This window comes from Amborella trichopoda, chromosome 10 (genome assembly GCF_054954075.1).
Source record: "Amborella trichopoda isolate Santa Cruz 75 chromosome 10, AtrichopodaSantaCruz75HAP2 v2.0, whole genome shotgun sequence".
Classification (NCBI taxonomy): Eukaryota; Viridiplantae; Streptophyta; class Magnoliopsida; order Amborellales; family Amborellaceae; genus Amborella; species Amborella trichopoda.
In genome coordinates, this window is record NC_142345.1 from 30682088 (window position 1) to 30709788 (window position 27701).

The following is a 27701-nucleotide window of genomic DNA, read 5'->3' on the forward strand; positions in this document are numbered from 1 at the left end:
TCCATTATCACAACGAAGATTACAGTTTTGGGTTACAAGAGATAATATCTATCTCAAATCATCGGTAAAAGGCCATCACCGATCTTCCTTTTTAAACCCGTTCTCCCGACCAAGCAACACCGTCAATCAACCTCCTCTTTCCCACCGCAATACCACTATTAGAAAGATAACCTCGAGAGCAACATAGAGATTTTCTCTCTATCTAAAAGTGGAAGTTAACCAACCCAAAACTCATGGGAATACCGCCCCTCTCTCAGAGGCCATGTCTCTCTCTCTTGGAGACCCATCTCCATATTGAAGATCTATTCCCATAACCCCCCAAAGGGGTGACCTTCAAAAGATAGATATTATATCTTCTTCACTCTCTTATAAAGATATCACTTTATTGCATCCCAAGAAAGTCAATTTTTTATTTTCCATAATAGCCTAATCTTTAGAAGAAAATATGGGTATGGTGCTTGAGCTATCACCAAACCCAATAGTTAAGACTGCATTTCTTAATTGGGAGTTAGAAGAAGAAATTTATATGAAATAATCAAAGGGTTTCATTGAAAAGGGAAAAAAAAACTTAGTATGTAAACTTAATAAGTCCCTTTATAGCCTTAAACAAGCCTCAAGATAGGTTCAGGAGTACTTGTCATCTGCTGGTTTTGTGCCTAACCCGGAGCACTATTGTATATATGTCAAGGTCAGTGGGAGTGACATGATCATTTTTGTAGGCCAAGAGAACTATGTGGTCTCCTGTGTGCAGTTGTAGGCCTGTGAGAGCAAGGGCCAATGCTTCAACATACTTATGCGCAGTATCTACACATGACAGTCGCATGGTAAGCAACCCTTTTAGAAGGACACGTATACATGTGCATTGAGAGAGCCATCTTTGCAATGAAGTGACAAGTACTAGACTTGCTCGTAAAAGGGGGGGACTGTAATGCATATTCCAGGATCATAATCTCATTATTTTATTATCAAAGTTTGACAAGCCAATCATGAACCCCTGCAAAAAGATTGGGTCATAGGACATTGTTGGGTTGGATAAGAGAACAGTTATGGGTCATGGTTTCTAGGGCAAGTGGAGCGCCCTTAATATCGTTTATTTTGACCCATTAGTACCAGTCCACTCCACGTATATTTTATTTTGATATTATAAATGTTTCTTTGATTTTTAAATATTTTTTTAAAATTTTAAATATTATTTTCTGCTGTAAATTTTCATAAAAGGGTATTTCTAATTTTAAAATCAAATTTAAACTTGATAAATCTGAGAAAATCTAATGAGATATGCTTTCCCAAATATTATGGGAAATCTAGATTAGATTTATCTCGAATTTATTTAAATTTGATTTCAAATTTAAAAGATTTAAGTATAAATTTGATTGATTTTATTTTAAATAGGAGTGGATTGGGTCAATGCATAAGAGGATAATGTTCCTAATCTATCCACCCAAAATCATGATTGCTGATTTTTGGGATAGATAGCTTTGATTAATCTCTCACTCGACAGATTTTCTATTTATCCTAAAAAGAAGTAATTGGAAATTAGATAAGGAAAATACTATTCAAACTAGGAGATAGATTCTCTTCTATTTAAAGATGTTTGAACCTATTTGAAAACATATGAAATCTTCTCTCTTCTAATAGATTTTTTTCTCCCAAGATCTCTTCTCTCTCCCCCAGACAGACTCTCTCTCTCATGAACAAGTTTCGGGTCTCTACTCTCTTACACACAGCAAAGTTTGGGGGGTCTCTTTTCTCTCTCACATCTCTCTTTTAACCAAAAAGGATAGGCACTCCAACTCTCTCTCTCTCTCCTCTATATTTGTCTTGAAGGAAAAATAGAGGTGACCTTTTTAGGTGAAACCCTAGGAGAGAGTTTGCTGTATTTTTTGAAGGAAGCAAAGAAAAGCCCACTTAGAAAGATTTCAACCCCTAAGATCTACCTTATTTTTTGTTCCCATAGGGTTTGTATAACCCTGGTTTATTTTTGAGCTCTCTTAAACTCTAAAGAAAGAAGGATAGCCTACAAAGCTTCCCTATCTAAAAATTTTCTGGAACACCTTAAGGAGGAAAAGTGCGTCACTCAAAATATTCACCCTCTCATTATACCTTTTCAGTTATAAGAATCAGTGAAGAGTCATGATAGATATGGAGGGTCACTATGGATAAAAGGTTGTATCTCATATGTTATTGGTGAAGAGTCACCATAAAAGAGGTACCCATATGTAACTCATAATAGGTAAGAGTCATGATAGAAATGAATGAAAGGGTGTAACCAGAAATAATTAGTGGAAGGTCATTATTTTAGATCCTAGATTTGTAGGGTGATTTCTTTTGAGTATGCTCTATTAGAAAAGAGCCTACACTAAGCTCAATATAGGGCCATGACCCAAACTACCACTGAAGTTGTTTGGTCTTAATGGTTGTTCGCTGACAAGGGTGTTACACTCACCACTCCCACACCATTTATTGTAAGAATAAGAGGGTCATCTATATTTAAAAAAATGCACAGGTCCATAGATGCACCAAGCATATTGAAGTGACTCTCAATTTGTATGCCATGAATTTTGGTAGGACAATTTCCCTTTCATAAATTACCTCCTCTAAGCAGCTCGCGGACGTCTTCAACACAACATATACTGCAACTCAATTCTCTTAATTTCTCTCTAAAACTGTCCATAATTCCTTTGAAACCATCTCAAGTTCGAGTGCAAGTGTAATTATATGGTAACATAAATTTATTATTCTATCTAATATTTTTGTTACTTTTCTGCATGTATATACTAGGAAGGTGATTCATCTTGTACATTGCTTTGTAACAACCTGCACAGGGTTTTGTAACCTTATAAAATTAAAGCCTAACACAATTTTTCATAGTCTGAAATATGAATATTTTTCTCACTAAACTATCATTTCCGACAGGTTTTTCAAGTTTCCATTTGCTTTTTTATCGTTAATGAACTTTGTTCATCCTAAATGGCATTTACAATGATAAATTTATAGAATCGTTATCGTTAGAAAGTTTGGCCGGAAAATTAATTTGGTTTTTAATTACAAGCGAATGAAATTGTCCAGAAAACTACAAGAAACCAACTAAATTTTGGTTCTACTTATTTAAAACCAATCCAGAAATGGAGTGAATACATATACAAGTGGAAATTGTATTTGGCTTTATGAGAATTAAGGCAGCCACCGGGCCTGGCCCCGTTCGTCCCAGCCCAAGCCCGAAAATAAGGTTTCATGACGATGATGATTAATTAGATGTCTGAGTGACTGAAGATGTGTCGTAAAGTTCAAGATTTTTTTTTTCTCTTTTGAGAACTTTGAAGGACAATAATGATTCTTGCACATAATTTTAGGTAAAAGTTTATAAATGATGTGAACACGTCAATTGTATTCATCCACCATGCCAAGCTTGGGATTGCACTCCAGCCTCATACTTATCAAATGTATTATTGTAGGTACCCGCGAACAACACATTTTAGATACCTCTCTCTCTTATTTTCTTGTATAATATTGCATGTTGAAGTTTTTTGGTGAGCCCTTCTTTTACTGTAGAAGTAAGGAGCATCTCTAAATTTGGTATGGAGATCTAGTTGTACTATGGAAAACTCTATAATGACTTGAAAAACTATTTTTATCCTATGTTATGAAATTCAAAATTCTAAAATAATATAATCGGCCAAATTTTGTTCTTCCTAATCTTGAGCTGATGATGAATTAAAAGGCTTTCCAACATCTAAAAACTCTCTTCTAAAGATTTTTGAAATGCACATTATCTCAATAGTATAAAGTTAACAGCTTATATAAACTTTGTTTTTAAAGATATAAATTTTTGTCCTGTAGGACCAAATTATAGATTTAGTCCCATGGTTAAAATGCCATGCCGGAAGAATGAGTTTCACAAAAAGTTTTATGATCCTCGCTCGTGTCAACCTAAAAACAATAATCTTAATTTGCATTACAAGAAAATTCTCCAATCAATTCTAGCTTCAAGAATGACTATCGAGTATTCATTTGATGGATGATCACATATAGGGTTTCAAGAGTTCAAAGTAGTTTTTTGTTTGTGATTCTTCTTAAAATTGAGTACAAGCAGGGATGGCAATGGGCTGGGTCAGGATTGGCCCTTATCCCCATGGGCCAACTTAGGCCCGGCTTGGCATAGACCACTTGACTAAAGAGGCCCTTTTCTAAGTCTTGCGGCCCCGTCAGGGATGGCCGCCACGTTTGGACAAACAAAGGAAACTAATAAAAAAAATAGAAGACAAAAGTGGTCCCTATTGTGTTCGCCCTTTAGTGGCTCAGCCGACTCTTGGGCCACTATTTATGGCCCCGGCCCTAACCCCTCTTACTATGTATCTAGCCCTTGGAATCCAATGTACTATTTGATCACACAGAGCTGACATATGAACGTCTAAGAGATGATATTGTTAGGGAAATGTATTATATGTGTCCTAAGACTAAGTTCCTTAACTATATCCATTTTAATGAAAAAATCTTAACCAAAAAACAAATAGATGATAAATTTATTAAAAAAGTATTATTTTTATTTTTACAATTTAGGGGAATTGGCTAAAAAATCATATTTAGTTTCCTGAAATTAAATACTTCAATATATTTCATAATTCCCACTCAAGTTCAACTTTTTGAAAGCATGAAGTTTGTTCTAATTTTATCTATTTTTTGATACATCGGATCAAGCTCAAATTTAGTATGCTTGTGTTTCTCATCATCATAACACCTATAAAATATTTAAAAATCATAAAAAACCAAAATACCTTGTAATATTCAAAGATATTTAGGTAATTTTATTTATTTTAAATTAATTGTTAAATATATGTGTATATATATGATGATGAAAAGCAAGATAATACCAAATTTAAGCTTGATCCGATGTACAAAAAAAGTGATAAAATTAAAATGCACTTCATGTACTCAAAGGTGGAACTTTAATATGAGATATTGAATATATGAAATTATTTTTCAATTTCAAAAATAAAATAGGATTTCTCTTGGCCACCATAGTTGAGATTCTCGACCCCAACTTTGGACCCAAAATCCAAATCCGAAAATACATTTTTGATACAAAATAAAAAATTATAGATATTTTGGAGAAAGGACTGTCTAACCCTATTTTCAAGAAGGAAATTTCATTTTCTCTCTATCTCATCTCATCTCTCGTGTAGTCCTTCCCATGAAATATCTAATCTCACTTCAATAAGTTACTGCCCATCCAACCCCTGACTAAGGTACTGCTATTTTTCTCAGGGATATAAAAGGGCCAACCATATGAGGTTGGCTCAATTAAGACCACCATCCAACTGGACCACTTGGAAATGTAATGCATTAAATGTACATTGTCCCACCCCATTCCACAATTAGGTGTGGCAACGGGTCAAGTCGGGCTGGGCCGGGCCGAATCTGGACCCAAAAATAACAAAAAGTATATATTTAAATACTACGTTAAATATTATAACTAAAATATATAATTATGTTTATTTAAACATTATTAAAATATTATATATTTAAATATTATTTGAATTATAACATTATTCGGATTTGGTACGGGTTGGGTCCACAAAAACCTGGACTCGGACCAGAATATTGTTTGGGTCCAATATTTGGACCCGGACCTGATCCGCCGGGTCCAATTTTTGGACCCATACCGTCGGGTCCAGGTCTATTGCCACCCCTGTAGACAATCTCTCTCTCTCTCTCAAAAGTCTCAACACACCCTCCACCCTCTCCCACTCCTATAAATAGGGGTGACTCTAGGTGATCTTCACATCCTACTCCTTTAACAAGTGCTACTTGCTCATTGAAAATGGCTTCCAAGACTGTTTTCATCCTAGGCATACTCTCTATTGCCTTCCTCCTCATCTCTTCTGAGGTTTGTGCTAAGGAGGTTGATGCTGGTAAGGAGTGTCATTCCATTTACAAACACGTAGTTTAGTTGTGTATATGTATTGTTTTCCAAGAACTTTTGCATATTTAGTTAGATATGGAAATGCATTAGATGATGAATGCGAAGGTTTCACATCCTCCAGCGATGTGAAGTTTCCTACAGAAGATTCACAATGCTTATTTGTATAGGTAAATACATGGACTCACTATGAATGCTTTATAAGAACTCCAGAAATAATTGTTAAATTTCTTTTAAAATTTTGCCATTTTTTTTCAGACCACATGAAGATTTGTGCATGCCGTAGCGGCCTTAATATTATTCTTTGTATCGTTCCAAGTTCATCAGATGTCTCGGATTGCATCACTAAATCAAATATTAGCAAATAAATGAGGGATAAATATACATTATGTTATTAAAAACACGCTCTAATTGTTCACGATGAAGATTTTTCTGTAACTCCAAAAATCTTATTCTCGTTTTTTTCTCACTAAAAAATGACCAGTCGCGCTTGTTTCGCTGTGGCAGAGGAAGTTGTAGATAAGGAAGCTGCACAAACAGAGCACTACGGCAGTGGATACAGCCCTGGCTACGGTGGGCACGGTGGTGGATACGGCGGCGGGCATGGTGGTGGATACGGCGGCGGGCATGGTGGTGGATGTCGCCACAGACGCCGATGCTGTGGCCATAGGGGGTGCTATTGTTGCTCCCAAACTGAGTTCGACGCCCTCGCCAAAGCACAAGTGAACACTGAGGCCATGCCCCCATAACTAGACTTTCAGTCTAATGTGGCCTGTGTGTTTGATTACAAGTCATGTACTTATTATACAGTATCTGCAGTAAATAAAGGCCACTTTGAGCTTGCCCTTCCTTAAGGATATCTATGCATAACCTTGTGCTATGTGGTTTTTATATGTAGCCCTTTTGTTAATGGTTTATAAGTAACTTCCTTGTGTCATTGATGATATGAGTATGATGTTCCCTTTTCTTTTCTTTTTTTTTCTTGTTTTTTTTTTATGTTATTGCCTATTCATTTTCTGGTTGGAAAGTATTGCTTTAGTCTTGATAAGTAGATAAAAGCATTATTTATTCTGGTTAAATACTTGTATTTGGTCTCATATTTTGGGTGAAGTTGATGGAGAATGTAGCAAGTAGAAACTAGCTAATGGCTTCAATTTAAGAAATGGTACCATTTCAAAGTCCAAACCTTTTGTTCATTTGTATCTAATTTATGCTATAATAAAATAATTGGATTTTTAAAATAATTGGATTTTCAATTATCTTAACAAATGTCATATTGATAGAGTGATATACGTAGGGATCTTAAAAAATTTCCTAAACTATAAAATGCTCCATTTATAGGTGGAAATTATAAATAAGGTCGATCAACCCACATTTTTTCTATATTTTCAAAATTTCCTCTGGGTCCAAGAACATCCTCGGACCGACTTTTAATATATTTTTGAAGTGTTTATGTTAGTTGGGCACTATCCTAAAGCTTGGAACGATACCCTACTAACAAAACAAAAAAAAAACAAATAAAAAAGAAAACAAACAACAAATTTGGACCTAGGATTCAATCCCCGGACCGAAAAGCAATTTTTTAAAAAATAAACATAGGCATGATGACCGACCTTCTTAGTAATTTCTACCTATAAATGAAGCATTTTGTATTTTAGAAAACAATTTAGGGTCCGTATGTAACTCACTCTATTTTATAACAAAAATGTTGATTATGAATATTCTGCATTATAAATTCATACTTTAAATTGTAAATATTCTTTGATTTAAAATCATTAATCAAAATTAAAATTAGATATTTGAATTTTAGGAAAGACATGAGTTTGGAGTCTCACTTTGTCTTCAGGTTTGAGAAAGAGAATCTAGGAAATTGTTCGAGATAAACATTTATGTATGGGTGTGGTTTCCATAAGGTTGCAACCTTAAACAATCCAATTAAGGTGCACCTCCAAATTTTATTATAGCATATAATTTTGATATATATTTTTTTTAAAAATTATCTCAAAATCTATTTTCATATCTAATTGTAAAATTTTAAACTTCAAAAATGGTTAAAATCAAGTAGATCAATAAACGTGAAGAAATCATGAAAATGGACGGTCTAGATAAATTGTTGTAAGATGCACTATTTTTAAGATTCAAAATTCTTTTTATCTGTTATAGTCATATATCTCCATGTCGAGATGGTCAATTAGAGTGTTTTTCAACATTAAAACAACATTTTCCGATAGATTTTTGAGGTGCATCTGTAGTTCTACATTTTAAGGTTGCAACCTTATATAAACTTTTTCCTTTATGTATTTAATATGCTTAGAGATAGAGATTGAGAAGAGAATACGCAGGGCGAGAAGAGAATACGCAGGGAGAGATGATCTATGGCTCCCTAAGAGCTAGTTTGAATGTCAGATATAAAGGACCTTCACATTGAAAAAGTTGTAAGTTTGATTGAAAAATCATATTATTTTATTTTATTATGTACTAGACTTTTTTGATGTCGAAGTTATTTTATTTTATTATGTACTAGAGTTTTTGGATGTCTTTTAAGTTATTTTGTTTTATTATGTACTATATGTTTTGGGTGTCTTTTAAAGTATTAGAAGTAGACTTTATTCATTAAATGTCTTTATTGAACTTTATTCATTAATAAAAATTTCTACGAACCTTGCTAACTTTCTTTATACGGGTCAGCCAAAGAAATGTTGTGGAAAAGAAATGTTCTTCACAAGGCGTAGAGAAATGGGAGTATAAAGTGAGATGATTGTATACGAGGATTTTATTATAATACCAGTTTCATAGCTTCAAATTCACAAATAAAAAATAAAACAAAGAGAAATCATATGCATTTAATATAGCAATCCATAGTTAATATTCCCAAGTATAAAATCATAGACGAAATTTGACCTTATATCATAATATTGACTAAAAGTAAGCTATAAAATAATACATCCAAAGTTATTGGTAATTGATTGTTAGCCACAAAATTGTACTACGGTAAATAGAATTATAAGTAATTATGACCTTTTGGGCCGGTGATCATAGTCATCCCAAAGTGTGTTCTTGCTAATGAATGTTATATTTGTATAGCTATGACACTACCATACCGAATTGATCTAAAATTATTTGTTTCTTCAATTGATTCAAACTAATTATCGTTATCATCCTCCTTGTAGATCCAGCATTACAATTCAAATATGATTACGTAAAATGCAAATAGCAACGACTCTTCTTACTGTTCTATACACAACAATAACTCCTTGTATACAAAGGCTCTAGCCTTCTCTCACTAGACAAGGAAACCAAAAGTCAAGAACTAACAGAACACTTCTCTCATTTTTGACAATTTGCAATAGCAATCACTATGTTTCCCTACGAAGCTTTGGAACTTTATAGGAGAGAAATAGAAGAATTAAATCATTTCCTCACAAACAACCGATTTGCTTTCACATTTTTTTCCTCTATTTCACGCGCCTGCCACGCATGAAATAGAACAAAAAAATTGTGGAACCTGGTTGTTTGCGAGGAAACAATTTATTAGACATCAACTCTTGTTTTATGCTCCTTACGATCTTTTATGCGACACAATTGGAGGACTATCGACGGCTAGAAATTTGACTCAAGTGAAATAAACTTTTTCTTTTTAGTTTAATAAAATTTTTATAAACTTATGAATCCTATGTTAATTATTTGGGAAAGGTTTCTATGCTTCCCTTATAGCATAGAAGTTCTATCCTTCCCCGACAATCCAGGTGTCCAATTTTGATCAAGAGCGCCGCTCACCTTTTGATCTTAAATCCGACGTATCAAAGTATTTTATTTTTAATTTTTTTAATAAAAATTTTATGAATATGAAATTTGGTACGTGTCATTTTCTCATTGGGGCGCACCTATAAAAAATATTAAAAATAATTTTTTGATAAAATATAATGATTAAAATATCCCTTGAATCTTTCAGGGGTATTTTGATTATTTTATTTTATTGAAAATATTATTTTTATATTTTTCTCTAGTGTGAGTTTAATAGAAGAATAGATGTCCAAAATTTGGTATTAAAATAGTTTACAAAAAAAAAATTAAAAATAAAATAGTGTAGAGATGTGACATTGTGATTGGGGCAATCTTAACCATCCATTCAGCATGGACGGTTGGATAAGGGGGAGGACATAACTTCTATATTGTAGGAGAAGTATAGAAAACTTGCCCTAATTATTTTTCATGTGAAATTATAGTGGTGGAGTTCTACTGCCTCGAGAAATTTCACATTCCGCGTAATAGGGCCATTCCCCAAGAAATTTACTGCAACAAAAGTTTCCTCCTGTCAGAGGAAATTACTTTAGTAAAAGATCCAGTCATAATGAACTTATTTATACCTTGTATCCTATTGGATCAAGTACAGAATATATATATATATATATATATACCGACTTCTATTTGAACACAATTGGCGTTGGTGTTGTCAACTAGTTGATCAACCCACTCAGCTCTTCTGGTTGGATGTGCGTCTTGGCGAGGACCTTCTCAATCTGGGTCCTATGTGTTGGTGAGTTGGTGAGCAGCTCCAAGATGGAGATATGAGCTGGGATATTGCCAAGATGAGCCAGCATATCGTAAGCGCTCGAGTTTACTCGTGACTCCTTTTGGGGTTCTTGATTTATGGTAATTGCTAGTTGCTTGGGCTCATAGGTTATCCTTATTCTTTCCTTGAGGGTATCAGCCATCAAACGGATGGGCTTGAATACTCGGCGTCTTCGAGTCAAGGTGTCTACTTCACCTGGTTGAAGCCCGATAGGGTCGGCCTTTGCGAGAGTGATGGGGTACTTTGGAGTGTTGGTCCCTCTATTGGAGGATGATCCCTTCTCGTTAATCTGGACCACATCAATTTCTAACATATTGTCTTCATCATATTGGTCCCACTTAAGTAGATTGTCGAGGCTTTGAGGTGCAGGGTCCCTTTTAGAAGACCTAATTGGTCCTCTTGGGGTTCTTGAAGGTGGTGACCACAAGGGAATATGAATTGAGTAGGGACTTCTTTTTTGTCTCCATTCTCGATCATGTGAATGACAACATTCCCTTTTGGGTTGTTTTGAGTTTGTCTTTCCAGCTATTATGGCCATATTTTTCAGAAGAGGGTTTGTGAAGATACCCATCTTTTGATAATGCTCTTCAACAAGCTAATTTTTCAGTAGGACATGATGTCCCCTCTATCGATCAACCCTTGCATAACCCATTTCAAATGATAACAATTGTAGTTGTCGTGTGCATGATTTAAGTGCCATTTGCACCACTTTCTCTTGTTCGTGACTTGGTATGGTGACTCGGATGGTGCTGGGAGATAAACCATATCTTTAGATAGGAGCAATTCCAATACTTTTTCTAATGGGTCTTCGAGAGGAGTGAAATTATCCACTCTCCTTTGGTTGTTATTTTGAGTGTTGACTCTAGGCCAACCCTTTTGGTTTTGATTCTAATTGCTTCGTTGAATGGAAAAACTTCGTGCCGGCCTGTTAATGACAATTTCATTAACCTGACCGGAAGGATTCCCCTTGTTGTTTTTATTTATCTTATTTTGAGGAGTGGTTATTGGTTTGTTACCAGGTCTAGTGCTGAGAGGTGTTCCTATCGCCCTTTCATAGTGTGCCACCCGCTCAGTCATGAAGTCGAAAAAGTAGGGGATAAGACCTTGGCTGAAGAATTTCCTGTATTCAGGAGTGGCATTTTCTGAGGCCATGGAGATCTTGACCGGGTTTGTGAGTGGACATTCAATGGCCCGTATCACCACCTTGAGGAATCAATTGATGAAGTTTTCAAAGGATTCTCCTGCATTTTATTTTGTTGCGCTAAGTTCGCCCAAGGAGAGGGAGGCCTTGGTGTCGATCCACGAAAATGAGAGACAAATAGATTGAACATTTCATCTAGAGTGATGTGCTGTTGAATACACATCATTCTTCGATGCCAGTTCAGAGCCTAGCTAGAAAACGTTGTGAAAATATGGCCTTCAATTGATTTAGCCTATCTCGCAAAGCTCGAGCGGAGAGAAGGTACGCGTTAATATGGGTATCTGAATCGTTCTTCCCGTTGAACTTGTTTCGAATTTTTGGGATGACGAATCCGAAGGGAAGGTCCTCCATGCCTCCTAGGGTCTCATGTGGAGTGATGTACGGTTGAGTACACATCATTCTTCGATGCCAATTCAGAGCCTGGCCAGAAAACGTTTGCGAAAGTATGGCCTTCAATTGATTTGGCCTATCTTTCAAAGCTCAAACGGAGAGAAGTTTTGCATTAACGTGGGTATCTAGATCGCTCTTCCCGTTGAACTTGTTTCAAATTTTTACGATGACGAATCTGAAGGGAAGGTCCTCCATGCCTCCTTGGGTCTTATGAACACAGGCCCTTGGGGGTAAAACTTCGTGAATGCCCATTCTTACAAGGATGTCTTACATTGCTTTCATGGTTCCTTCATATTGGGCATTCGGCATGATGGTAGGCCCACTAACTGGTGGGTTCCCAAGTGGAGACTGATGAGTCAAGTCTTGGGATATGTATTGGCCCATATGGATCTGAGGTTAATGAGCCTGAGGATATGTATTGGCCCATATGGACCTGAGGTTAGTGAGCCACAGTCATCAGGGTGTTTTGGTATACGTGGGCCTGAGGGATGCATTGTCCCATAGGTGTCGCCACCAGCTACGGGAATTGTACAGTATGTTGGACCGAATGGATTACTAGGATCGATTGAAGAATTGGCTGACTTGGTTGTCCTATAAGTTGTCCTATAGCGCTAAGTTGGTTTGAGACCGGCACATGTGCTAGGGCGTGAATAGCCTAGCCTTGGTCAACCAAACTTTGGAGGGCAGCATAGATACCTACATCACCTTGTGGTCGGTTCAGGTCGTTACCTTTGTTTCGTACAATGTTCAAGTTATCATGAGTTGTACTATGGTGGCTTGAGGCTAGGTTAGATCCCCTAGACCTAAATGGTTCCTGGTTATCTGGGTTTTGAGGCTGTCGTGGCTCAAAATTTTCTTGGTTTGAGTTAGGGAATGAGCATTTGACACTACATGAACCTCCTCCCTCACTCTATTCTTACTTTGGGTGCCTAAGAGCCCTTGAAGGACGACCTCAGGTCGAACCTCTTGACTATTCAAATTTTTTTGGGTTGAGCTAGAATTTTCAAGCAACATATATTTCAAGATCTAAAACTGATCCTTTAGACTCTTTCTCTAATTGAAGACTTGGGCACTGAAAAATGGACAGACCCGGGTTTTGGCCATAATCCCAAGGGATTGCAGCATACTGGTCCCTAGGTTTGGGAAGGTTAGGTTTGGAGTCGGTAGTGGAGCAATCATCATAGTCGCCTTGGGTGACCGACATGACGACTTCTCCCTATTTGAACTTAGTCTTAGAACCTGATCTAGACTCGATGGACTAGGACCTGATCTAGTCTTGGGCCTTGCTAGATTTGATGGCCTAGGTTGGGGCCTTGAGCTAAGGTGAGCCTAGTCTAATTCCAGCAGCAAACCCTAAACTAAGACCTAGGCTAAGGTTAGACCAGATGGACCTTGATAGACTCGATAGGTTTCGATTTAAACCCTGAGCTAAGACGAACCTAGTTTAGTTCTAGAGGCAATTCTATACATTGATCTAGGTTAGGATCTAGATTGAGATCTAGACTAGATGGGTATGAGTCTTGGTTCGGGGGCCTAAGTTTGGATCTGGGCGTGAACCTGGTTCGCACCTGGGCGTGAACCTGCTTTGCACCTGGGCTAGGCTGAGCACAAGCCTGGGCTTGGACCTAAAAGGAGATATCAGACCATGTGTTAACCCCGACTGGATCAAGGTTGGGTTTGGCACAAGCCTTTGGCTCAGACCAAAAGGGGGACTAGGTTCGAACCTAGGTGTAAACCTAGCTCAGACTTGGGCTAGGCTGAGCACAAGCTTGGACTTGGACTCAGAAGGTTTCAAATTTAGACCGAGTGTAGATCTGGACTCACGTCTAGGTGAGATTTGGCCTGAGACTTGGCTCAGACCAGAAAGGGGCCTAGGTTCTGACCTGAGTATGACCCTGGTTCGGACATGGGCTAGACCGGGTACAAGCCTAGACTTGGACCCAGAAGGTTTCAGCTTGGACCAAAAGTGGATCCAGACTGAGATCTAAGACTAATCAATTGCAATAAGCAAACAAAACATTCGAATTTTTTCCCCTAAACTATGGATAGGCTAGGTTTGAATAGGTCCCTAACTATAGAAATGCGGCTATGCTTTTAAAACTGCTATCGGAGAATGAGGAGGAGGACAAAACTGAGGGACTTGCGCATGAAAACAAAGACCGAACTTTTTGTACTTCCCCATAAAAAGGTTTTTCCTGAAAATTCTCTGATGAAAATTGTTTTGATAAGAGATTTTAGCAAAAAAAAACGAATATGATTCAAATTGGTGCGAAATCTTTTTTTTCGGATTTTTTTTTTTTCGTGCACGGATCTAGCTCAAAATGCCGGGCGCCAAACTTTATAGTGCAAATCCAAATGATATCAAGATGAGATTCAACAAGTTCTGAGCCATAAACTTATTTTTTTAAAAGTGATAGAGATTAGGACAATCAAATTCTGATCTGAGCCCAGATCTATTAAGAAACAAATAGATCTACTCTCAGATCAGTGGGAGAGCCAACATCGATCTAGAAAGCCTGAAAAATTAAATAATATTAATAATAAAATAAAAATCTAACAAAATAAATGAAAACTAAGATAACAAGAGATGATGATGAAATTACCTGCCAGGATCAATTGGCCTGGGGCACCCGAGGCCTCGCCCGTATTAGAACCACGGCTGTGTATGTATGTCCTCTATTGTTCTTTCTTCAAACTTGGCTTGGTTGAACTGGAGTTTTGTTGATCTAGATTAAAAGTTGGTTTCAAGGGGGCTAGGGCTTAAGGTTACTTCTCTAGATCTAGGGTGCTCTCTGGCTCTCTCACTGGTTTCTTAGCCTATAGGTTAACCAAGTCAAACCTTAAATGGGTCACAAAATGTGCTTAAATAAAGGCTCAAATCGTACCATAATTGATATATACTAATTTCAAACAGATTTGCCAGCCAAATTTCCATTTTGGGGGTCAAAGGGAGGTCAAATTCTACCAAAATTAGAAGTTTCATTTTTGTGATATTGCCTACAAAAAATCAGGTAAAAAAAAACTATTTTCTTATTTTTACTTGATTTATTACTAAAAAAATAGTCATGCAGGATTCTGGATCACATGATAAGGATCATGGACTATGATGGTCTGTAGTCTGGGGTTTACTGGGATGTCCTAAGGCTTTCTAGGGTTTAGAAAAACCATTGAATTTGCCAGTATTTCAAAATGGGGTGTCTACAAGCATCTACAAGTACTAGAGGCTTCCAACCCCGTCTATATCTTCACTCTGATGTTGATTGTGCTACATATACATCAACCATCAGAGACAACCCAAATAGACTATTATATTGATGTATACAAACTAAATGTGTTCGATGTCAAGATGAAAAAAGTAAATTATTTTACTGATGTAATCAGTATATAGTAGATGTCAACTACATGGCAAATTTGAGACGCCGAAATGCACCATAGTAGAGTCACCCACAAGCATCATAGGAACACGACCAAAAAATTAATGAACTGATGATAGTACAACAATCTGGCATTGTTGGCCTGAACCACTTAAGATATATTTTGTAATTTTTATGTGTAACTAATGTTCTTATTGTTGTACCTGTCTTCTTCATTTTCATAAATGTAGTGTTTAAGAACATCTCGTGAACCTGTAAAATATTGTATTTTATACATAATTGAGGTTGTGCTTGATATTATCTAGAAACTGCTTGAATTTTGAAATGCAATGAAGTTTATCATGAAACTTTTGCTTCAATTGTTGTTCAAATCTTTCTCTCTCTCTCTCTAAGAACCATGGTCCCCTATCCAAAATCCAAAGCTTCTCTCTGGGACACTTCTCTCACTCATCAATTAAATTCTCTCTCTCTCCCTCTCTCTCTCTCTCTTTCTCTCTCTCTCTCTCAATGAAATGTATTTTACTTTCAAATGATATTTTATCCCAAAAAAACAATCTAAAAAATTATTAAAAAATACGTAACTTCTAGGTCTCAACCTTAAGATTTCAAATCTTGCCTAGAACTTCTACAGCTAATTACACACATATCTAGAACTTCCTAATCTTTGAGCACATTATCAAACACACGTACTTAGAACTTCTTTAATATTACTGCAGGTTATTAAATACAGAAACATAGAACTTCTTTGTCATTCCAGCAAGTTATCGAACACTGAAACTCAAAACTTCTTACCGTAACTTATTTCTTCCTGACAAAAAAGAACTTCCAATTTTTAGGGAACATTTACCTTCTAGTTATCAAACAGACCCTTAAAGAGAGAAAGTCACTCGATTACTTTCAAGGTGCTCTCTTTGGTATCGGTATAGCGATGGAAATATGAGGTTGATCGACAGTATTGCTCAGTGGGGAGAGCAAGCTTATAAGGGAAAATATGTGAGGTTGGTACTTATTTTTAGAGAAAGGTATTATCTGTTGCAACACAAACTTGTAATTTTGCCAAAGCCATATACGTAATCCTACATGACAAACCACACAAATTGCATGTCCTTATAGTGTGCTTTTTGTTTTTGTTTTATTTCTTGCACTCGATTTATATTTATATTCAAATATTTTCCATTTACACAACTATGTACATGCTCTTAGGTGGGAACCCAATATTTGGGATTCCAAATTCCATAAGCGAGGGATTCCCGGGGACCCTACACAAGCCAACTTCCATTCATGACTATGCACGTGTGCATGTTGAGTGAGCGAGGGACAAAGTCAAATGGGAATTAGGCCCTTGTCAAGTTAGGAAAAAAGGCACCTCAAAAACACAGGAAAGGTTGGTCGAACACCAGAATACTTTCATTTGATCATCTCGAATTTAATACGCAAGGAAAAAAAAGGAAAAAAACAATTTCAAATCCTAAAAATAATTTATCTTGTAAGACAGAATCTAAATTGTCCATTTTAATAATTCTTTGGTTATCTATAAATACGCTCAACCCATATTATTTTTAGAATTTATCACAATTAGAAATAAAAATAGAACGAAAATTTACGAACAGACTAGGTTTTAGTGCCATTATAATGAAATGGCCCGAAAAAGACTCGTTATTATCTGGAAGGGTGGATCCCCACTTTTTTTTTTTTTTTAAGTTTGCCCCCTGTCCGATATTGTAAATATCACATCGTTTGGTAACCCCTATATTATCCAACATCATACCGCCTTTTGTTGATTTTGTTTTAGTAAACTAAACGGTCCGATGTTTGAATCATCGGACGGCATTCTATTTTTTTTTTTTGGTGAACCATGCGTTCCGATGTTTGAAACATCGGACCACATTATGGTGATAGTGAACTAACTAGTCTGATGTTAGAATCATCAGACCACATTCTGTTGATTTTTTTTTCTGAACCATGTGGTCCAATGTATGAAACATCAGACTTCTTTTGTATTGATTTTTTTTGGTGAACCATGCGGTTCCATGTTTGAAACGTCAAACCGTTTTTTGTTGATTTTGTTTGAAGTGAACTAAACGGTCCGATGTTAAAACCATCAGACCGCATGTTGTTGATTTTTTTTGGTGAACCAAACAATCGGATGTTTTCAACATATAAGTCTTAGAAGAAGTTTAGCGTTGCAGAGCAAGGCATGACTTCACCCTGAATACAATGAAAACTCATGAATGCATCCCGATAGTTTCACAAATGCAAACAAACTCATCGGAGCTCATCTGTTTCTAAACAATGTTCCATTAACTAAAAGGATTTAATACATCAAACTGCATGAATGCAGATATGCATAGGCCCAAAAGCAAACACAAACAAATATTTCCTAGTTCTCAACATGCACCTATTCCAGGACCATTGCCTGGAGATAACAATTAGAATTTACCCAAAAGTCATTGTAGCCTTATCAAATGAATCCAATCCCACATAAAACAATCATCCAATGCCACATAAAACCATATATACAGCATATGATTAGTGACCAAATAAATTAGTAGAGAGAAATACATATGTCTCTTTATGGGGAGAGAGAGAGGGGTTTACAGAGGTAAAATGAGGGAAAGAAAAAGAAATTTACAGAGAGAGAGAGGGGGAAGGAAATTTATAGAGAGAGAGAGCGAGAGGGAAAAGAAATTTACAGAGAGAGGGAGGATTGGGGCAGGAAATTCACAGAGAGAGAGAGCGAGAGGGGCAGGAAAATTACACCAAGAGAGAGTGAGAGCTAGAGGGAAAGGGCATTTAGAGAGAAAAAAGTTGGGCAAATTATGGGGGTTTTGGGCTAAAGAGCGAACGGAAGATAAACTTGAAAAAAAAATAGGGGATTCATCTTTTCAAATAATAACGACCTATTTTTAGGTCATTCCGTTATAATAGGACTAAAAGCCGGTACATAAATTTCCCAAAATAGAATCATCTTATAAATTCCCAACAAACTAAACAGAAAGGATTTAGATGTGCCCTAAGTATTTGTTAACCTACAAAGTGATATACACATAGAAAACAAGCTTAATCCCCGAATCAGTTTTCCTTGTGCGAAACAAGGTCGTACTGCATTATTGCTTTAAACCCTCTGGAACGCAAACATGTGACAAGCAGTCTCTCTTGTAGGGGCTATTTCAAATATAGGTAAGTGTCCAATAAGTCAAAGGCTAGGCACAATATCAAATATAGGTGGTTGTCACATTTTGGCTCTGTTTTAATAAATATCAGTGCCTACTTTTCTTCGTACTTGTGTCTTTGCTCTATCTATGCCAGAAGGTTCTAATTTTACCAACTTCTTTTCTTTTTGTGTCTAATGAATAATAAAACTCCAACTAAGTGGAACCTCACACTAAGAAATTGATGCTTAGAGGATCTCTCTCTCATTTATCAAGACAACAGTATGTCTACCAATATGAATCAAGTGAAAAAAATTTCTCAACAATGTCATTTAGATTGCTCTTCAATAATGTCAAGGTGCATGCCAGGAATGCTGTTGGGCCCTTGTGCTCTTCCACTTTATCCGATATTGACATCACCAATGACGTACATTGGCTTTGCCAAGTTATCCACACCCACATGTTATGTGACTTTTACTGAAATTTCCTGGTCACAAAGGAACACGTGCACTGAGATAGTGCCCAAACAATACAGCGATGGTGTAGGTTTTATGAAACAACGTATCCTTATATCACCATGGATGCATGCACGTCAGTTAATGCACAAATTGTCTAGTTCCTCTTAACGAACCCACCCTTCACAGATGCATGCATGAAAGCTTTTGACATAGGACCCGGTTTCTATGCAGCCAAGCCCGCATATGTAGAAATGCGGGGCTATTAATAAATCTATTTTTAAGATAGATTTTTGGGCTTAATTTTTAAGTAAATGTAATCTCTAACATTGAGGTCGTGAATATGAAAAAATAAATAAAATTTAAAAACTAAAACTAATAATTCTAGTAAGAAAACATTTGAACTGTTAGTTTCTGTTGTTTTTAAATGGAACACCTACTTGAATCCATATTTAAGATGGATGCTTTACACTTTGTTTTTTACCTATAGTGCATGTGGGTATTATCCATATTAAATGTGGGTTTTATCTTAATATGGAATGGCCAACTCAATGCGCAGAGAAACTATTTGAGTCTAGAGCAACACATTCGTAAGGTAGGGAAATTTGGTTGTGATAATTGCCCAGGAAAAAGAAGAGCGATTTATGTATGGATCTTAAAAAAATTATTTACATACGAAATGTTTCATTTATATTTATAGGTGAAAATTACAAAGAATATGTCAACCTATGAATTTTTATTTTTTCCAGAATTATCTTTTGGTCCGAGAATCCTCGGACCAAATTTCAAGTTTGTTTTTTTAGTTGTTTCGTTAGTTACCGTTTTAATTTTACTTTTTCTACTAACTAAAAAAATGAAAATTCAGTCTAAATATGGGTATGGAGATCCAGTTGTACTATGTAAATAAGGAGCATCTCTAAATTTGGTATGGAGATCCAGTTGTACTATCGAAAACTCTATAATGACTTGAAAAACTATTTTTATCCTATGTTATGAAATTCAAAATTCTAAAATAATATAATCGGCCAAATTTTGTTCTTCCTATCTATAAATCTTGAGCTGATGATAAATTAAAAGGTTTTCCAACCTCTAAAAACTCTCTCCTAAAGATTTTTGAAATGCACATTATTTCAGTAGTATAAAGTTAACAGCTTATATAAACTTTTTTTGAAAGACATAAATTTTTGTTCTGTAGGACCAAATTATAGATTTAGTCCCATGGTGAAAATATCATACCGGAAGAATGAGTTTGACCCAAAAGTTTTATCATCCTCACTCGTGTCAACCTAAAAACAATAATCTTAATTTGCATTACAAGAAAATTCTCCAATCAATTCTAGCTTCAAGAATGACTATCGAGTATTCATTTGATGGATGATCACATATAGGGTTTCAAGAGTTCAAAGTAGTTTTTTGTTTGTGATTCTTCTTAAAATTGATTACAAGTAGGGATGGCAATGGGCTGGGTCAGGATTGGCCCTTATCCCCATGGGCCAACTTAGGCCCGGCTCGGCATAGACCACTGGACTAAAGAGGCCTTTTGCTAAGTCTTGCGGCCCCGTCAGGGATGGCCGCCACGTTTGGACAAAAAAAGGAAACTAATAAGTGGTCCCTATCGTGTTCGCCCTTCAGTGGCTCAGCCCGACTCTCGGGCCACAATTTATGGCCCCGGCCCTAACCCCTCTTACTATGTATCTGGCCCTTGGAATCCAATGTACTATTTGATCACACAGACCTGACATATGAACGTGTAAGAGATGATATTGTCAGGGAAATGTATTTTATGTGTTTAGGATCTAGTTCCTTAACTATATCCATTTTAATGTAAAAATCTTAACCAAAAAACAAATAGATAGTAAATTTATTAAAAAGGTATTATTTTTATTTTTACAATTTAGGGGAATTCGCTAAAAAATCATATTTAGTTTCCTGAAATTAAATACTTCAATATATTTCATAATTCCCACTCAAGTTAAACTTTTTGAAAGCATGAAGTTTGTTCTAATTTTATCTATTTTTTTATACATCGGATCAAGCTCAAATTTAATATGTTTGTGTTTCTCATCATCATAACACCAATAAAATATTTAAAAATCATAAATAACCAAAATACCTTGTAATATTCAAAGATATTTAGGTAATTTTATTTATTTTAAATTAATTGTTAAATATATGTGTATATATATGAAGATAAAAAGCAAGATAATACTAAATTTGAGCTTGATCAGATGTACAAAGAAAGAGATAAAATTAAAATACACTTCATGCACTCAAAGGTGGAACTTCAATATGGGATATTTAATATATGAAATTATTTTTAAATTTCAAAAATAAAATAGGATTTCCCTTGGCCACCATAGTTGAGATTCTCGACCCCAACTTTCGACCCAAAATCCAAATCCGAAAATAAATTTTTGATACAAAATACAAAATTATAGATATTTTGGAAAAAGGACTGGCTAACCCTATTTTCAGGAAGGAAATTTCATTTTCTCTCTATCTCATCTCATCTCTCGTGTAGTCCTTCCCATGAAATATCCAATCTCACTTCAATAAGTTACTGCCCATCCACCCCCTGTGCTTGTAATCAACGTGGTTCTGCAGTTCTAGGTGTGATTTTAATTGGGAAGGGACCCAACTTCTTGGAATAATTTCCATTTGTGGTTAATATCTAGCATGTAAATGGAGGTTTTGGACTCTCACAGTGTAGCAACTTGCAGTGTAGTGGCTGGACCACTTGGACATGTAATGCATTAAATGTACATTGTCCCACCCCATTCCACAATTAGGTGTGGCAACGGGTCAAGTCGGGCCGGGCCGGGCCGAACCTGAACCCAAAAATAACAAAAAGTATATATTTAAATACTAGGTCAAATATTATAACTAAAATATATAGTTATGTTTATTTAAATATTATTAAAATATTATATATTTAGATATTATTTGAATCATAGTACTATTCAGATTTGGTACGGGTCGGGTCCACATAGACTTGGACTCGGACCCGTATATTGTTTGGGTCCAATATTTGGACCCGGACCTGATCCGCCAGATCCAATTTTTGGACCCATACCGTCGGGTCCAGGTCTATTGCCACCCCTGTCGACAATCTTTAATGGATAAGAAGGGCTCCTTGTCATCTCTCTCTCTCTCAAAAGTCTCAACACACCCTCCACCCTCTCCCACTCCTATAAATAGGGGTGACTCTTGGTGATCTTCACATCCTACTCTTTTATCAAGTGCTGCTTGCTCATTGAAAATGGCTTCTAAGACTCTTTTCATCCTAGGCATACTCTTGATATCCGCCCTCCTCATCTCTTCTGAAGTTTGTGCTAAGGAGGTCAATGAAAATAAGCCAGACAAGAAAGAAGTTGATGCTGGTCTTAGTTGTGTATATGTATTGTTTTTCAATAACTATTGCATATTTAGTTAGATATGGAAATTCATTAGATGATGAATGTGAAGGTTTCACATCCTCCACTCAAAGTCCACAAAATGTGAAAGTCTTTGTTTGGAAGAACTACGCCTTCCAGCTGTCCGCCGTGTTATCAGAAGGCTGGGCGATGTGAAGTTTCCTACAAAAGATTCACAATGCTTATTTGTATAGGTAAATACATGGACTCACTATGAATGCTCTATAAGAACTCCAGAAATAATTGTTAAATTTCTTTTAAAATTTTGCCATTTTTTTTCAGACCACATGAAGATTTGTGCATGCCGTAGCGGCCTTAATATTATTCTTTGTATCGTTCCAAGTTCATCAGATGTCTCGGATTGCATCACTAAATCAAATATTAGCAAATAAATGAGGGATAAATATAAATTATGTTATTAAAAACACGCTCTAATTGTTCACGATGAAGATTTTTCTGGAACTCCAAAAATCTTATTCTCGTTTTTTTCTCACTAAAAAATGACCAGTCGCGCTTGTTTCGCTGTGGCAGAGGAAGTTGTAGATAAGGAAGCTGCACAAACAGAGCACTACGGCAGTGGATACAGCCCTGGCTATGGTGGGCACGGTGGTGGATATGGCGGGCGTGGTGGTGGATACGGCGGCGGGCATGGTGGTGGATACGGCGGCGGGCATGGTGGTGGATGTCGCCACAGATGCTGTGGCCATAGGGGGTGCTATTGTTGCTCCCAAACTGAATTTGACGCCCTCGCCAAAGCAGAGGTGAACACTGAGGCCAAGCCCCATAACTAGACTTTCAGTCTAATGTGGCCTGTGTGTTTGGTTACAAGTCATGTACTTATTATCCAGTATCTGCAGTAAATAAAGGGAACTTTGAGCTTGCCCTTCCTTAAGGTTAGCTATGCACAACCTTGTGCAATGTGGATTTTATATGTAGCCCTTTTGTGAATGGTTTATAAGTACCTTCCTTGTGTCATTGATGATATGAGTATGATGTTCCCTTTGATTTCTATCTTTTTTCTTTTTTTTTTTTTATGTTATGGCCTATTCATTTTCTGGTTGGAAAGTATTGCTTTAGTCTTTATAAGTAGATAAAAGTATTATTTAGTCTGGTTAAATACTTGTATTTGGTCTCATATTTTGGGCAAAGTTGATGGAGAATGTAGCAAGTAGAAACTAGCTAATGGCTTCAATTTAAGAAATGGTACCATTTCAAACTGGAAACCTTTTGTTCATTTGTATCTAATTTATGCTATAATAAAAAAATTGGATTTTCAATTATCTTAACAAATGTCATATTGATAGAGTGATATAAGTAGGGATCTTAAAAATTTCCTAAACTATAAAATGCTCCACTTATAGGTGGAAATTATAAATAAGGTCGATCAACCTACATTTTTTCTATATTTTCAAAATTTCCTCTGGGTCCAAGAACATCCTCGGACCGACTTTTAATATATTTTTTTAGTGTTTCTATTAGTTGGGCACTATCCTAAAGCTTGGAGCAATACCCTACTAACAAAAAAAATAAAAAAAATAAAAAAAAAACAAGAAAACAAACAACAAATTTGGACCTAGGATTCAATCCTCAGACCGAAAGGCAATTTTGAAAAAAATAAATAGAGCCATGATGACCGACCTTCTTAGTTCTTTCTACTTTAAATTGTAAATATTCTTTGTTTTAAAATCATTAATGAAAATTAAAATTAGATATTTGAATTTTAGGAAAGACATGAGTTTGGAGTCTCACTTTGTCTTTAGTTTTGAGAAAGAGAACCTAGGAAATTGTTCGAGATAAACATTTATGTATGGGTGTGGTTTCCATAAGGTTGCAACCTTAAACAATCCAATTAAGGTGCACCTCCAAATTTTATTATGGCATATAATTTTGATATAATTTTTTTTTTAAATTATCTCAAAATCTATTTTCATAACTAATTGTAAAATTTTAAACTCCAAAAATGGTTAAAATCAAGTAGATCAATAAACATGAGGAAATCTTGAAAATGGACAGTCTAGATAAATTGTTGTAAGATGCACTATTTTTAGGATTCAAAATTCTTTTTATTTTTTATAGTCATATATCTCCATGTCGAGATGATCAATTAGAGTGTTTTTAAACATTAAAACAACATTTTCTGATAGATTTTTGAGGTGCATCAGTAGTTCTACATTTTAAGGTCGCAACCTTATATAAACTTTTTCCTTTATGTATTTAATATGCTTAGATATAGAGATTGAGAAGAGAATACGCAGGGAGAGATGATCAATGACTCCGTAAGAGCTAGTTTGAATGTCAGATTTAAAGGACCTGCACATTGAAAAAGTTGTAAGTTTGATTGAAAAATCATGTTATTTTATTTTATTATGTACTAGATTTTTTGGATGTCAAAGTTATTTTATTTTATTATGAACTAGATTTTTTGGATGTCTTTTAAGTTATTTTATTTTATTATGTACTAGATGTTTTGGATGTCTTTTAAAGTATTAGAAATTGGAGTTGTTCCTCAAGTGAAATAACCTTTTTTTTTTTAGTTTAATATAATTTTAATAAACTTATGAACCCTATGTTATTTATTTGGGAAAGGCTTCTATGCTTCCTTTATAGCATAGAAGTTCTATCCTTCCCCGACCATCCAGCCATCCAATTTTGATCAAGAGCGCCACTCACCGTTTGATCTTAAATCCAACGTCTCAAAGCATTTTTTTAAAAATTTTTTTAATACAAATTTGATGAACATGAAATTTGGTACATGCCATTTTCTCATTGGGGCGCAGCTTTAAAAAAAATTAAAATAACTTTTTCATAAAATATAATGACTAAAATATCCCTTGAATCTTTCAGGGGAATTTTGATCATTTTATTTTATTGGAAATATTATTTTTATATTTTTCGCTAGTGCGAGTTTAATAGAAGAATGGATGTCCAAAATTTGGTGTCAAAATAGTTTATAGAAAAAAATTAAAACTAAAATAGTGTAGAGACGTGACATAGTGATTGGGGCAATCTTAACCATCCAGTCAGCATGGACAGTTGGATATGGGGGAGGACAGAAATTCTATGTTGTAGGAGAAGTATAGAAAACTTGCCCTAATTATTTTTCATGTATAATTATAGTGGTGGAGTTCTACTACCTCGAGAAATTTCACATTCCGCGTAATAGCGCCATTCCCCAAGAAATTTACTGCAACAAAAATTTCCTCCTATCAGAGGAAATTACTTTAGTAAAAGATCCAGTCATAATGAACTTATTGATGTCTTGGATCCTATTGGAATATATATATATATATAGATTTCTATTTTTACTATGTGTGTGTGAGAGAAAGAGATTATATAGAATTTTTTTAAAAAAATGGAATTTAAAAAAAAAAAATGACCGCACTTCTATGTAACCCTTCTCTATGACATTAAAATAAAGAAAACACATTGTAATGTTCCACAATAGGCTCTGGTTTTGTGGCTTGAACATTCAGGAATAATGAAAGCAGCCTCAAACTATTTCTATATTTTGGTTTGGGAGGTCTACCCCTATCTGCTTCATTGTTTTCGTAGGGCATATATTTAAGGATGTCACATTGTCAATGAGCACCCTCCCTATCTCATATCCTTCCATGAAAACGGTGATATACAGTGGTTGGACATGAAAGCGGTTAAAGCTAGTTGGGATGTCGTCGTCCGTGAGCACAATTGGCATTGGTGTTGTCAACTAGTTGATCAACCCACTTAGCTCTTCTGGTTGGATGTGTGTCTTGGCGAGGACCTTCTCGATCTAGGTCCTATGTGTTGGTGAGTTGGCGAGCAACTCCAAGATGGAGATATGAGTTTGGATCTTGCCAAGATGAGCTAGCAAATCATAAGTGCTCGAGTTTACTCCTGACTCCTTTTGGGGTTCTTGATTTATGGTAATCGCTAGTTGCTTGGGCTCGTAGGTTATCCCTATTCTTTCTTTGAGGGTATCAGCCATCAAACGGATGGGCTTGAATACTCGGCCTCTTCGAGTCAAGTTGTCTACTTCACCTGGTTGAAGCTCGATAGGGTCGGCCTTTGCGAGAGTGATGGGGTACTTTGGAGTGTTGGCCCCTCGAATGGAGGATGATCCCTTCTCATTAATCTAGACCACATCGATTTCTAACATATCGTCTTCATCATATTGGTCTCACTTAGGTGTATTGTCGAGGCTTTGAGGCGAAGGGTCACTTTTAGAAGATCCAATTGGTCCTCTTGGGGTTCTTGAAGGTGGTGACCACAAGGGAGTATGAATTGAGTCGGGACTTTTGTTTTGTCTCCATTCTCGATCATGTGAATGACAACATTCCCTTTTGGGTTGTCTTGAGTTTTTTTCTTTCCGGCTATTGTGGCCGTATTTTTCAAAAGAGGGTTTGTGAACATACCCATGTTTTGATTAGGCTCTTCAACAGGCTAATTTTTCAGTAGGACATGATGTCCCCCGCTATCGATCAACACTTGAATAACCCGTTTCAAATGATAGCAATTTTAGTTGTCATGTGCATGATTTCATTGCCATTTGCACCACTTTCTCTTGTCCGTGACTTGGAATGGTGACTCGGATGGTGCTGGTAGGTAAACCATGTCTTTAGATAGGAGCAATTCCAGTACTTTTTCTAATGGGTCTTTGAGAGGAGTGAAATTACCCACTCTCATTTGGTTGTTATTTTGAGTGTTGACTCTAGGCCGACCCTTTTGGTTTTGATTCTGATTCCTTCGTTGAATGAAAAAACCTCGAGCCGGCCCGTTAATGGCAATTTCATTAACCTGGCCGGAAGGATTCCCCTTGTTGTTGTTATTGTTGTTTTTATTTATCTTGTTTTGAGGAGTGGTTATAGGTTTGTTCCCAAGTCTAGTGTTGAGAGGTGTTCCTCTGACCCTTTCGTGATGTGCCACCCGCTCAGTCAAGGAGTCGAAAGAGTAAGGGATAAGACCTTGGCTGAAGAATGTCCTATATTCAGAAGTGGCCTTTTCTAAGGCCATGGAGATCTTGGTCAGGTTTGTGAGTGGACATTCAATGGCCCGTATCACCACCTTGTGGAATCAATTGATGAAGTTTTCCAAGGATTCTCCTGGATTTTGTTTTGTTGCACTGAGTTCACCTAATGAGAGAGGCCTTGGTGTCAATCCACGAAAATGAGAAACAAATAAATTGAACATTTCATCTGGAGTGATGTACGGTTGATTACACATCATTCTTCGATGCCAGTTCAGAGC

The 27701-nt window shown here is 36.1% G+C and overlaps 1 protein-coding gene across 6 annotated transcripts; it reads left to right on the forward strand.

Moving 5' to 3' along the window:
- Positions 1-5781: 5781 nt before the first annotated feature.
- Positions 5782-23487, forward strand: LOC105420889 (uncharacterized). Of its 6 annotated transcripts, none has more exons than XR_016042584.1 (2): positions 5782-6090; positions 6428-6866. XR_016042584.1 is itself a non-coding variant. In XM_088849532.1 (2 exons), the coding sequence occupies exons 1-2, from the start codon at positions 5822-5824 to the stop codon at positions 23267-23269; spliced, it is 351 nt and encodes a 116-aa protein (XP_088705658.1). In that variant the 5' UTR covers positions 5782-5821; the 3' UTR covers positions 23270-23487. The 6 variants fall into 6 exon arrangements, 1 of the variants encoding a protein (XP_088705658.1); XR_016042583.1 differs by having other exon boundaries at positions 5782-5912; XM_088849532.1 differs by lacking the exon at positions 6428-6866 and adding an exon at positions 23010-23487 and having other exon boundaries at positions 5782-5912.
- Positions 23488-27701: the final 4214 nt, after the last annotated feature.